Source organism: Haplochromis burtoni, unplaced genomic scaffold (genome assembly GCF_018398535.1).
Source record: "Haplochromis burtoni strain Fernald_Lab_line unplaced genomic scaffold, NCSU_Asbu1 Contig_122, whole genome shotgun sequence".
NCBI lineage: Eukaryota > Metazoa > Chordata > Actinopteri > Cichliformes > Cichlidae > Haplochromis > Haplochromis burtoni.
This window is the reverse complement of record NW_024582483.1, coordinates 952956-966662: the sequence shown is the minus strand read 5'-3', so window position 1 is coordinate 966662 and position 13707 is coordinate 952956. Positions and strand designations below refer to the sequence as shown.

The 13707-nt window shown below is 40.4% G+C and overlaps 1 protein-coding gene across 2 annotated transcripts; it reads left to right on the top strand.

The window, feature by feature from the left end:
* Positions 1 to 3542: 3542 nt before the first annotated feature.
* Positions 3543 to 13398, top strand: LOC102289201 (carbohydrate sulfotransferase 12). 2 transcript variants are annotated; one of them, XM_042223867.1, is made up of 6 exons: positions 3543 to 4043; positions 5351 to 5970; positions 6180 to 6322; positions 9377 to 9505; positions 9608 to 9800; positions 12111 to 13398. In XM_042223867.1, the coding sequence occupies exons 2-6, from the start codon at positions 5443 to 5445 to the stop codon at positions 12381 to 12383; spliced, it is 1266 nt and encodes a 421-aa protein (XP_042079801.1). In that variant the 5' UTR covers positions 3543 to 4043; positions 5351 to 5442; the 3' UTR covers positions 12384 to 13398. The 2 variants fall into 2 exon arrangements, with proteins under 2 accessions (XP_042079801.1, XP_005929355.2); XM_005929293.3 differs by having other exon boundaries at positions 5334 to 5970; positions 12111 to 13397.
* The last annotated feature ends 309 nt before the right edge of the window (positions 13399 to 13707 follow it).

Genomic DNA, 13707 nt, shown 5'->3' with positions numbered 1-13707 from the left:
TGCAGCACCCTCCAGGAGACACATGTACAGCAGAAGTACTGTGATTTAGATTGTTTCCTGAGTAATTAAGGCAGAACAGGGCATAATCGCCCACTAACTGTGAATGTTCCACACAATTCCACACGCTAATTTCACACCAGTGCAGGTTTTGTACTAGTGAGATGTCTAATTGACGTCCAAACCTGCTGCATTGGTCATTTAAACTGTTAATGCACCTCCAGGGAGTCTTTTCTAAAATAAATGATGTTTGGGTGTGCATGTGAAATCCACTGCAAGGAAAACACCGATCCTGATCATGGACAGTGCTGGTTCTCAGCTGAAACAAGTTCCTTCAACTGGGCCAAATGTGACAGCTACAGATGTAGAAAAGTGTCAAGACAAAAGTACCAATCAGCATCAACAGGTTTGCTCACATCTCTTCAGTATTAACAGCATCACAGTCACATGTACCCATTAGACATGAGTTTGTTTACATCCTGTGTTTTGTTTTGTCTTTAGCTCACTGCAGTTAAGAATATAAAACGACTGCAAATCTTTGTTGTTTGTAGGGGGAAAAAGATCCATCTCATAAACAGATGACTTCAGCCTCAAGCGTGGCAGCTAAATGCAGAGCTGTGTTTGAGCCTAAACTCAGACGTCATCTAGCTGCCACTGAATTTGCCTTTGAAAGCCATAAATTGCAGTGAAATTGTGCCCATTTCTGCTCAAATGATTTTAATATTCCCACATTTCGCTGTACTTAAAATATTTGTAAGCTAAGGTCACTTGCTCTTTTGTATCTGCTGTTTGAGTTTTGTGGCCTTGAAGTATTTGCATCGACCAAAATCATGGGTTTTCCTCTCTGTCTGTTCCTGTAGATACCTGGTCTGTCATTAAGGTGAAATTCTAGCCTTGGCTTTTTCCACAGATTTGAAAGTCATCCATACCTTCACCCCAAGGCCATATGATTTGCTTGCAAAAAATAAAACAAAGTGGGCCATAATTTCTACAATAAAACATTAAATAGTCTAAATGTGCTCGATAGGAAGGCCTTAAATACAGTAGTTTTGTTTTCTCATCAACACTTGCGTCATTGTTATTGTGAAAAACCCTTTCAGACCTCAACATACAGCTGACGTCCTAGCACCATTTGGGTTCATTAGTCTTGCATGGCTAATTCCCAATGGGAGCAGGAGGCCACTGTTCAGCCACAATATAGACTCTATGCTGCACGGATCTCATTAACCTCCCAAATATCTGCACATACTTTTAAACACTTTCACTGTGGTGCTTTTCACTGTGAAATACTCTTATTATCAAAGACGTTATCTACCAGTTAGCCATGTCACTAAATGTTCCACAAACCACCTGAAGAAATGTGGCTTAACCACAGTCATAAATCAGTTTTGTATCTGCAAATTAAACGCTTAAAGTGTGCATGTTTTAACTGGATAATTGTGGGTGAAATTTTGCACTCTTTCAAATAACTGAATAAAAAATACATGAATAAATAAAATTTGCAGACAATGTGCTCTTTATTATGAAGGAGGTCCTGTTTAAACCCAAAAAAAAGAGATAAATTTTACTGAGAAAAATCAAGTTTTTAAAAAAAAAAAATTGAAACTTTTTGACTGTACAGAAATTACCAGATTATAAAACAAGTTCAAATTCAGACTTACTGAGAAAAAAAAAATCATAGTTTAACATATTATTCAAACAACAAAGAAAGTATAAGCTACTGTGTCTTCAAATAGAAGTCAAATTTGACGACATACTGAATAAAAATGTTGATACTAAGTCCCAAATATGGTTTCCTGAAATTAAAAAATGTTAAATTATAAGATAGAATGTCGACTTCCTGTCTCATAGTTCTTCTTATTTTATGAATGGTTAAGACTGTGTTATATGACATTTCTGTCTGTCCTGTCTCTCAGCAGCTGCTCATCTGATCCACTGCAGACTTGGGACCTTATTATCAGCAATGTCAAATCTGAGGTCCTTTCAATGAACGCTTGTTACATTTTAGCTCAAAGTTGTTCTCTGTTAACCAGATGACACTCACTGACTTTAATGCATTCCAAAACATCTCATTACTAATTTTAGTTTACACAACCAAGTGCCCAGTCTGAACCTTTAGCCTAGGCTTGTTTAAACTTTAATCCTAAAACCAAGTCTCCAAGAAGCAATTTCAGATTAATAAATACATTTTTATTTTAGGCAAATAAAAATGGAGTAAATACCAAATGCACTTTTTAAATCACAATTTTATAGAAAAAAGTCATACAAAGCTACCTGGCCCTGTGTGGAGAAGTAATTGCCATCTAAACCTAATTACTGGTTTTGCCATCTTTGGCAGCAAGAACTGCAATCAAGTGTTTGCAGTAGCTGACAATGAGTCTTTCACATCACCGTGGAGGAATTTAGGCCCACAGAACTGTTTTAATACAGCCACATAGGAGGGTTTTCCAGCATGAACGGCCTGCTAATGGTCATTCTAGAACACCAAAATTGGATTCAAGTACAGACTAGACCACTCCAAAACCTTCATTTTGTTTTTCTGAGCCATTCAGCGGGAGGCTTGATGTAGTGTGTTGGATCATTGTCCTCCTGTCTAACCCAAGGGTGCTTCCGCTTCAAAGCATGAGACATTCTTCTCCATGATTCTCTGGTAGAGAGCAGAATTCATGTTTCCGTCAATTACTTTCCCATGTCCTGAAGCAGCAATCCAGCCCCAGACCACCACCACCAACTTGTTTAACTGTTGCAATGATGTTCTTTTTATGAAAGGCTGTGTTAGTTTCAGTGTTTGTCTCGTCAGTCCACAGAATATTTTCCCAAAAGTTTGTGTGCCCCCCCCCCTTTTTTTTTCCAGCAGTGGTTTTTACCTTAATCTCTCCCATTGTTGCCATTAACTTTGTTTCTCAGCTACGTCCTTAGATTGTGACATGAAGTGTTGCTTTTTGAGCTCTCTGAGCTCTACTTTACCTTGTCAGACAGGTTTTGTTTAAGTGAGATGTCTTGATTCAACATGCCTTGCAATTATCAGGCGCGGGTGTGGCTAGTGAAACTGAAATTGGGGGTATGAGTTTGCTGAATGGCAATTACTTTTCACATACAGACCAGGCAGATTTATATAGGTTTATTTTTTCCCATAATAAAACTAGATAATGTATAAAATATAAATACTTAATTTAAAGCACTGTAGCGGAATAAAAAAAAACACCAAATCTTTATGCTTTTGAAATGTAATTTTCGTTATATCTGTTCTCTTTTCAAAACACTGACTTGCTCTGTATTGTCTGCATGTGAAGCACTTAGAGGATAAGAGTACACTGTAGCTACAAAAAGACGGATTATGCTCTCCCCGGGCTCTGGACCAACAGAGATTTATAATTATTTTAGTTTTTCCCTGGAAGTCCCAAGACCAGTGTGGGAAAAGAAAAATGTGTGTGTTGGGGGGGCGGGTTGGAACACGTGGAATAGTGCTTGGCTGGATTCTGAAAACAAAAATCTATTTTCAAAATCTCGCGAGCCTTTCCTCATTATAGGGCTCATTCCGTCGTCGCTGCTGCTCTGTCTCGCCCTACCTCCCGCCCGCTTGGTCTCATCACCGGGGCAGCCGGACACAGCGAGAGAGACGGGGAGAGAGAGCGAGAGAAGCGGACTGACTATGGAGCTCCTCTGCAGGGTGATATGAAGGATTTAGGTCATGAGCCGTTTTTTTAAATTTATTTTTTCCCTCACAGACAGATTAATGTTCAGACCGGCTTAAATTGCTGCCGTGATGCTCCCTGAGTGAGAGGCGTAAAAGAAACAAAAGGAGGCTTTCCTGCTCCTCAGAGCCTGGGTATGATGAGCGGAGTGTGAGCGGATGAAAGTGTGGAGAGAAAGAGGTGCAGTCCTTCTGTGGTCGGCTGCTGCAGGGAAGGAGAAGCTGGAAGAGTCCCGTTTGCGTGAGAGAGAAGGGACTGGCCGGTGCGGCCGCAGAAAGGGCGCATTGTAACCTCTGTAGGTTACTCTGTAAACTGAGATTGTTTCCGTCCGACGGCCGGGAGGAGGTCACGGTGAGTCTGCTGCTAAACGAGGAAAATATTAACAGAGATAATAAAGCCTAGTAAGCTGCTTTCAGTGAGAAATGGTTAAGATATTCTAAGGGAAGTAGGGCGAAGGGCCTGCAGCTTGTCACTGAACATTTGAAGTTTTGGATCTTTTCCGTTGATCTCTGCGCGTGCCTTTGCGCGCGCGTGCGCTTGTGTGTAGCGCGTGGCAAGACTGAAGAGACTGTGTGGATGTTTGATTTTCCAGACAGGCTCGTCTTGTCTTCGCGGAGTTTAAATTTAAACCAATGAGAGGAAAAACGCTGCGGAAAAAAACAACTTTCGCTGGAGGATGCTTCTTGCCCTGTCTGAATTTTTTTTCTTCTGGTTTTAAAAGGCACCATAATTTTTTTCCACTATAGCAGATGTTTTTTATGGGACAAACAATCAGGGATGTGAACCCTTAAGCAACCCCTGGTTTGAAGCTGCTTCATCAGCATAACCATTAGTTCACATCTCCCTGTGACAGCTGGGCGCCCCAGGGTGCAGCCTGAGGTTCTCACGGCCTCTGGTTGACATGGCACAAGTCAGGAACACAGCCTGGCCTATCATAAAGCCCGGCATCAAGTTAGTAAGATACTCTGGCAGCTGTTCTCTTTAAAATGGAAACAAATGCCATAGAGTACTGTGCACCACTGTGCACATCCACCCAGCCATTTTCTTCCCTTATCCAGTTTAGTGTCATCGGGTGAAGGTCGAGCTTCATCTGTTCACCACCACAGTGAATTTTAAGTCAAACAATCAGATAAATACACAATACATGCTTTGCAAATCAGTCAAAATCGATATTTTTCTCAGGAAAACCACCACAGGGGCACGTTTAGCACTGTGCTGCTTCACATTCCTCTTTTTAACAGTGCTCTGTAAGCATTTGAGAGCTGAGGAGTACTTTTGAAACCACCCTAACGTGATTTCCAGCATGTCTCTCTGAAATCTGTGTTAGTGGGGTCTTCGCACACTCCACATCTGCTCTGTTATGACTGTTACTGTGCTTCTTTGCTACTAATGGTTTTACTTTTTGGTGTGTGTAAATGGGATGGAAGAGGTGTAAAATGATTTTAATGGATTTAAAAAAAAAAAAAAGTGAAGTATTTCAGTTTTTTAAATCTGGTGGTTTCATTGCTTCAGTTTTTTTTTATTTCTTACAAACTTGAACATTTTAACCACAGTCTAAATGTGCCTAGTAAGGCTATAAATGAGAAGCCGAGGTTTAGTAATGTTTCCTGTTTTTTTTTTTCTTTCTTTCTTTTTTTTAAGTTGAATCTTTCAAACAGGAAGTCTGTCCTTCCGTAAGGCGGCCACAATGGAGCTGAGATAAACTCTTCCTCTTTTATTCACCAATTACGGCTCTTGCTGCACTATAAACATGGGAACATGGCGTGGTCTCCGAGTGGCTTTCATCATGGGATCTTTGTTTATGATCCTGCTTATCATTGTCTACTGGGATGATGTTGGGGGCTTTAGTCTCTACCCGCTGAAGGACCCCAAACACGAGGTGCTTCAGTCCGGATGCTGTGCCCCGACGACTATGAGCCCGCCTCAGACTACGCCTGCCAGCAGAGCCCACACGACTTCTTCCTCCATTGTTTCCACCACCGCTTCTAGTGCTTCATTTAGCCCAAAGGAAGCGGCTCAGGAACATACGGAGGAAGGGAAGAGGAAGCAAAATCATGCACAGAGGAAGGAGGAAACAAAGGAGGATGTAGAGATGGAGATCTCTGCTTATGATAGGGAACAGGAGGCGCGAAAGAAGAGGATCGACGACGTGTGTTCAGGGAAGGAAGACGTGGAAGTCCCCGAAAGGACTCGGCCTTTTTCACAGATCCCCAACAGGGAACTGGATCACCTGATAGTGGACGATACACACCAGATTATCTACTGCTACGTTCCCAAGGTACTGCTGCCTCAGTGAGTGATTATGTGTGGTGTGGGGTGTATATGGGTGGCGAGTCAGTTCACTGTGTGGGGAAAGTAACAAGAGGAGAAGCAGATGTTTAAATCACACTGCTTCATTATTGTTCTTCTCCTTTATGGTCCCCGTTGCCTTCTAAATGGTTTCCCTTTTCTTCCCTCTTCTCTGCCTTGCTGCTGATCTCTGTTTAGGTGGCGTGCACCAACTGGAAGCGAGTGATGGTGGTTCTGTCTCAGTCTCTGATCTCAAGCTCCTCAGGGAAACCCTACACTGACCCAGAGGCTGTACCTGCTGACCTTGTACACAACTCCACGTTGCATCTAACATTTGCCAAGTATGACACACAAATATTGAACCTATAACACGGACAAATATTAGATCAGTTTTGGTGATGTGTTTGCACCGTTATAATAACTCTTTACTTTTGTAAATATTTAATTTGGTGAAATGAAAACTGGTTTATCAGGTTTTTAATGATGAGTAAAATCTCACATCATGATTTCTGTATCTATTTTTTGTGCTCTGTGCCCTTTTTTACCATGCACGGCGAATATTGTGATTTCGGTCTATTCTAATCCAAACTATAAATTGGTTTATTGCTTTAGCTTCATCCTAGCTTACCATTTATACCACCACCAGCTCATTTCTCTAAAAAATATTATACGTATCAGTTTCAGCTTTATAATAACTATCCAAGTACTGTTGATGTGATAAATGTTCATTTAGTAGTGATCAGACTTGTGAAAAAGAAAAAGAAAGTACTTCTTTCAAATCTAAGATTTTACTTATCAGGAGTCAGGACATAAAATATATCTAGTCACTATCAGGCTCTAAAATTAATTAAATGGGATCTGAGCTGAACAACAACAGACAACTTATAACCCAGTATCATTATTTATTTGCATGGGAAAACCTGGCCGCACACCGTGATTCAGTTGGGTGTAAAACTAGTTTCACTTGAATAACTTGAAGTAATTATTTTCTATTTGACTTTATCAGTTTCGAACTTATATATCGATGAGCTTTGGCTTCTTTACAGAGTTGCTAAAGTTCATTGAGGTACGCGGGAATTCATTTATGCACAGCCAGGGTACAAAAGCCGATGCTCTGGATTGTTTCCCCTCCCCCTTTCCAACAAGCCAAAAAGTGAGTGAAAACTACATTAACTAAATAAAAGAGAAATTAACTGGATTCACAGCGTTAGGAGACTCAAAACTGTCCTAGAAATACTTTCTCCCAGCCACTCGCCTGATCATTGACATCAGAATTTCTTCTTTCAAGTTGTAGTAATGCAGCTGGATACTGGGGCTGCTGTCTGCCACATTTTGCAGAAACTTGCTGTGATGAAAAGTTACATGCAGAAGAAATCACACCCACAGTTTCCTGGCTTTGCAGTGATGGGCTGATAGAGAGGGGCGGACAACCACACATGGAAAACATTCAGTCCTAATCTGAGCATCATTCATTGTATCATTCACAAGTTAGAACCTGTGGGTTGTGATGCTGTAAAAGATGTTACAGAGCCAAGTCATTTATTTATCAATAGCATCTCAAAAGTATGTTGCAGATCGGAGTACACGCGCAGAGGTCCCCGTCCAGAGATAAGCAGACGCGAGTAAATGACGTGCTGAAGGAAAGCAGAAAGAGTTTGTCATCAAAGCAAACTGTTGTCTGTTTGAGATGAAGAGATCTACTGTATTAAAGCTGTAATTGTAAATTTGCCAGCATTTTGTGCTGCTGTAATTTGGGCTTATTTCTCATTAATATTGAAGTTAAATGCCACAGCTAGCCAAGTTTAAGTCTTTTGACCGGATCACCTGTGTCTGAAGAGCGAAAAATCAGACTGTTAATCCTCATAGTGGTTCTCATTTAAAAATATCTTACAATATTATTGTAAAAGCTGTGGATATATGTTTAAGTTCTGAACTTTTCGTTGTTTAATTACACAATTCATGAATGAGAGCGGTAATAAATATCCTAACAGGTTTTAGAGGATCTGGGACTATTTAATTATTTTCTAGGTTCATCTTGGCTCAGCCCCCGCTGTTGTTTTCACAAATCCCACTTTATGCACAGCTCTCTTAAAGTTCTGTCACAGCATTTCAGTCAGGTTGAAGTCTGGGCTTTGACTGAGCCTTTGCAATGCTTGGATTATTTTCTTTTTCAACTATTCTGTTATAGATCCACTGCGGCGCGTGGGATCATTGACCTGTCGCATGATCCGATTTCAGATCCAATGTCAGACAGCTGGCCTCGTATTTGACGCCATAATTCTTTGGTACACAGAGTTTCATATTCAGCCCAGTGACTGCAGAGTGTCCAGGTTGTGGTTTGTTCAGCTGCAAACCTAAACTGTGCTGCCAGGTTCTTTTTAGTGAGAAAACACTTTTCCTGGTTACCCTTCCAAACTTACAAGACATACTTGTTCAGTCTTTTGCTAATTGCGCTCTCATATTTACATATTTATACATTTAAAATTATATTTTCTTTCTAATTCTTGCTTCCTGAATTATATTTCAGAATCCACACTGCACAAACAAAGCTATTTCACTAGCATTCCTGAGCTGATCTGAGCCTGTTTCTTGTGATTTATTGCTATAATAGCAGAATGACCTTGGTGTCCTCAACAGTACCACTTTTTTCCTACTCTGAAATTAAGTTGCTCATTCTAATAATTTTTGCACTCTAATGGTCTCGGCCTTAATCCTACCTCCAGGGAAGAGTCAATGATTTGAGAATAATTTAGATATTGGCATTTACTTTTTAATTAGTGAGCACCAGAAAGAAGAACGGCAAATGCTAAACAGGTGATGCTTACTATAAATACATCACTGTAGCTCTTCAGAACACTCTGCCTGCTTAGTTTCTTGGGAAAAATGTCGATAAGTCATAAATAAAATTGTCTCCTTAAGCCACACAAGGAAATCAAGACCACCATAGTTTTAAATAACCAAGTCCTCATGCAAAATGTTCTGGAACAGGAAGGCTGCACAGCCAAGCAAAATATATACTCCAAGATGAATGTCTGCCAAACAACTTTCAAGTTATTTAAAAATGTGTTTCGCAAACAAAATGTGTGAGTTGACGCTTGGAAGGCCGAGCGGAAAGGACAGGCGGAGCTTGGTGCTGCAGCACAGGCAGACCGCTCTGTAGCCCATTGAAGTCGAACATGTGTTTTCCTGCCTGCGTCGTTACACAAGACCTATCCCTTTCCCCTTTGGATGTGATCTGGCTTTGTTCTTCATTCATCTTGTGACTCAGCCACAAATTATCACAGAATTCAGACATGCAGAGTTTGTGTATCCAAGTCATATCTAACTATCACAACTTGAAAAGGAGGTAACCCCAGAACAAGATCTTTAACAGTGCTTTTTATGTGTATTTCTAGATTTTGGCGCCGTTATGGTTCCCTGTCCCGCCACTTGATGGCACTGAAGCTCCAGCATTACACCAAGTTTCTGTTTGTACGCGACCCTTTTGTGCGTCTTATCTCTGCCTTCAGGAACAAGTTTGGAAGGTGTGTGTTTGCTGTTCAAGGAAATGTGCTTCACTTTGCATTAAACAGTAGCCCATGTCATTGATGAATCACTGAAGTGTGCGTATTTGTGTGTGTTTTAAGGCCCAACCAGGACTTCTACAGGCAGTTTGGTTCAGTTATGCTGCGCCGTTATGGCAATGTGTCTGGGGATTTGCCAGAGACCGCGGCCGAGGCATTTAAGGCAGGAATCAAACCAACATTTCAGCAGTTTATCACATACTTGCTAGATCCAGAGACTGAGAAAGAGAGCATCTTCAACGAACACTGGCGGCAGGTGATTGCCTCACACAAACAGATGCATGCATTTTAACACGTGCAGGTTAAGGAAAGATCGTTCATTAAAATCATGGGGTGTATTTAACACATTTATTAGACCATCACCCACTGTAAGGCTTATTCCACAGCTTCCATAAATTAACAGTACTGGTAGTTACTTAAAAAACCTTCTTATAATAGGTAATCCACCCAATGATATTTTTAATACTAAAATATAATTATTGTGTCATCCAAAAAAAACAGAGGAGAAAAAACTGTAAAACACATGATTATTTTTTGATTAAGATGCCAAATCATTTATTTGAATTCCTGAACAGGAAAATCTGGTAGTGGTCGAATTTTATGCTTGATTACTTTCAGACTTCTTAGAGAAGTCCTGGTCGACAGTATAAAAATGAATTCAGCTTGTTATTTGACTACAAATAAAATAATTTCTTAGTTTTAAACTCGTTTTTGGCAGATTTCTAAAATATTTGTGTTTCTTTCTGCTGGCAGACAAATGGCAAATGATCTGACATATTGAGTATTGTTTCACTACCTGGTCATTAACAGGTGAATTAGCATAGCGTTATTCACATTTTATCAGTTTAACACTTTCAAGTTTCTGAGTTTTGATGATTTTAAACATTTCAAGTATGAATGTTTCATATTTAAGGGTTTACGTGGACTTGCTTCACATCCTTTGAATGAATTTAGTTGTCAAAAGATGGACCATACAGTTTGTACTAATGCAACGTGCATTAGTACAAACACAACGGTGCAATGTATTTGGACAAACTGTGCTGTCAGTAAAGGAAACTACACACTGGGACAGCATAACAATGGCAATAAAGCAGCACTTTCCCTATAATAGGTGATTTCTAGGCTTTACCTTGAGTTTTTTAGCACAATACCTGCATCACAGTTATATCTCAGCCATATTAGATATTCAGAAAGAGAGATGAGATGAACCCAGGTGAGATTTTCAGAATGAGGGGACAATAGCTAAAAAGAAAGGACAGTAGTTAGCTGGAGAGCTATGTTTTGAAATGGAGATCAAATAAAATATTACATAATTGGTATTATCAAAGCACCTCACAGTGAAGTGCTGCATGTCTGATGGAATACATAAATATAAAGTGAAGGAACATTGTGAAAACACATCAGATCTCAATGGGGAGAAATTCATGCTGGACATCTCTACTATTATGGACTACATAATATGTTAGGAACCAAAGGATGTCACATTGTTGATGGAAATGAAAATTCAGCAACTCATAATGTTGTTTGAGTTGTTGTTATTTAGCCCCCCGTGTGCTTGTATATATGCCTGTCAAAGTTGGGGCATTCTCCTAATGAGATGATGTCCATGGACCAGGGCATTGCTGAGCTCCTGGACAGTCTGAGGTGCAACTGGCAGCACTGGGTGGAGTGAAACATAATGTCCCAGAGGTGTTGGACTTAGGTCAGGTGAGCGTGGGGGTCAGTCAATGGTATCAGTTCCTTAATCGTCCAGGAACTGCCAGCATACTCTTGTCATATGAGGCTGGGGATTATCGTGCACCAGGAGGACTCCAGGACCCACTGCACCAATGTAGGCTCTGACAGTCGGTCCAAGGATTTCATCCTGATACCTAATGACAGTCACCGTGCTGTTAGCCTAGCATACAGAAGTTTGTGCATCCCTCCAATGCTATGCCTCTCCAAACCATCACTGACCCACCATTTACCACAGACATGCTGAACTATGTTACAGGCTGCATAACGTTCTCCACGACTTCCCCAGACTCTTTCACGTCTGTTACATGTGCTCAGGGTGAACCTGCTCTCATTTGTGAAAAGGGTAGGGTGCCAGTGGTGGACCTGACAATTCTGGTATTCTATGGCAAACGGCAGTCAGGCTCCACGGTGCCAGGTAGTGAGTACATTCACACCAGTGGCCTGGCTCTGGCAGTGCTCATCTTGTTCCTCCTTGCACAAAGCAGAAGATAACACTCCCACTTATGGGTTAAGGACCTTCTACGGCCCTGTCCAACTGTCAGAGAGTAACTCCAGAAGGCAGGCAATCTCCTCCATGACTTGATGCATGACTCTGATTAAATAGCGTTTCTTTATTTTTTTGTGTATTTTGGATGGATTAATGAGGAAGCCTGTGTATTCAAATCCATTTTAGTAATAAACACAAGAGTAGAGTTGTGTGTCTCCTTTTTTCTTGAATGCCAGTATATGTGCACAAACAGTCAATTATTAGAGGCAGATAGACAAAGTCACAAACACACACAAACTAATGCAGTTTTTAAATGATACTCCTGCTTTTGCTGTGTTTCAGGTCTACCGTCTGTGCCACCCATGCCAGGTGAAGTATGACTTTATCGGAAAGCTAGAAACCCTGGAAACAGATGCAGAGCACCTGTTGAAGCTTCTGAAGGTGGATCATCTGATACGGTTCCCCTCAGGGGCTCAAAACAAAACTGCAGCCAGCTGGGAAAGAGACTGGTTTGCACAGATTCCCATTTCAACACAGAGACAGTTGTACAAGCTGTATGAGCTGGACTTTGAGCTGTTTGGATACCCCAAACCTGACAGCGTGCTTCACCAGTAGACCATACCAAGCCAAAGGCCCGGACGCTGCACTGTGTGTAGCGCCTTCACCTTCCCTGCCTGCGCACAACGAGCACATGCCTTTAAAAAACAGTCTGTGAAGCTGTGTGTTTAATTTGTTTTATGCATACCTCAAAAGACAAAAGTGCCTGTCTGCATTATTTTATTTTTGACATTATATCATATCCAAAGTGCATCAGCTTACAAGTTACTTTATCCCAGTCTGTGTTTCCTCATGCAATGGCACTTTAAAGAGTATTTTTTGAATGCGGTATTTTGGTAAGTCATGAGTGAAGGTCTTGGGCTGCATGTTAGCTCACATTTCTGAGGGGGAAGTATGCAGAAAAATAAAGAGTTTTTAAATTACTGTGTGATCCTCTGTAGGTAATTTGTGTTTAAACTTTCTCAATTCAAAATTTGATTTTAATCTCTAATTACTTATCACTGGAAGTGCTACGAAGCTTGAGAAAACATCTATAAATCCTCTGTCTGCTTTGGTTCTGGAGGCATTTTGTCAAGTCTTCAGATCTCAGGTTGAGGAATAAGTGTTTTGCAAATTAGGAGGAACTGTCACTCATTTTTAAAAGATCCATTAAAGCCATTTTGTTTTAAATCTGTATGTGAGTGCTTCATGAAAGTGGAGTAATAAATCCCTGGTCTATTTACCTTTAAGTATACTATAGAGGCAGAAGTTTGAATAAAATAGAACACATTAGTCCATCCATACTGCACAGTCTCGACACAAGTCACTTCACACTGATCTGAATCATTTGAGCATAAAGAATTCAGCTAACTCAAACGATGAACCTGTCTTGTTTCTACACAAAATAGACAACTTTGCAAAGAATCAGTTTTAAATTGTAACTCTAGGCACGTTGTTACTCACAAAAACACATACAATGTGTAACAAAAATAATATTTTCTTAGTTGATTGTACAAAAGTTCCAAAGTTCTATGTTTGACAGGCATAAAATAGAACTTTTGTATCAACAAGGTGATACCATTTCCCCCCTTAAAGTTTGTGAAAGTTGAATTCAAAAGAAGAAAAACTATAAAGATCAGATAAACCATATCTGAAAGTCGTGTATGTAAGAAATAAAAACCCCCAAAACAGTAAAGTCCTGACACAGGACCTGAGAAATCCCTTCAGCTGATCTATCTACTGTTCAGTGAAGCCTCAACAGGGGTGACCGACAAGAAGCCATTCTTCATGAAATAGATAGAAAGGCTGAGATATGCTAAATTACACAAGAACTGGACTGAAAACACAGAACACAGAAAAGTACAGTCTGATTTTGCTCCACCATTTAACCCTTGTGTTGTCC

What these genes read in the sequence shown, in the direction of transcription:
- LOC102289201 (XM_042223867.1), top strand. Translation starts at nt 5,443, where the DNA reads ATGGGAACATGGCGTGGTCTCCGAGTGGCTTTCATCATGGGATCTTTG. An exon ending in TTGCATCTAACATTTGCCAA is followed by an intron (nt 6,323 to 9,376) that starts GTATGACACACA and finishes GTGTATTTCTAG; the next exon opens with ATTTTGGCGCCGTTATGGTT. An exon ending in TTCAGGAACAAGTTTGGAAG is followed by an intron (nt 9,506 to 9,607) that starts GTGTGTGTTTGC and finishes GTGTGTTTTAAG; the next exon opens with GCCCAACCAGGACTTCTACA.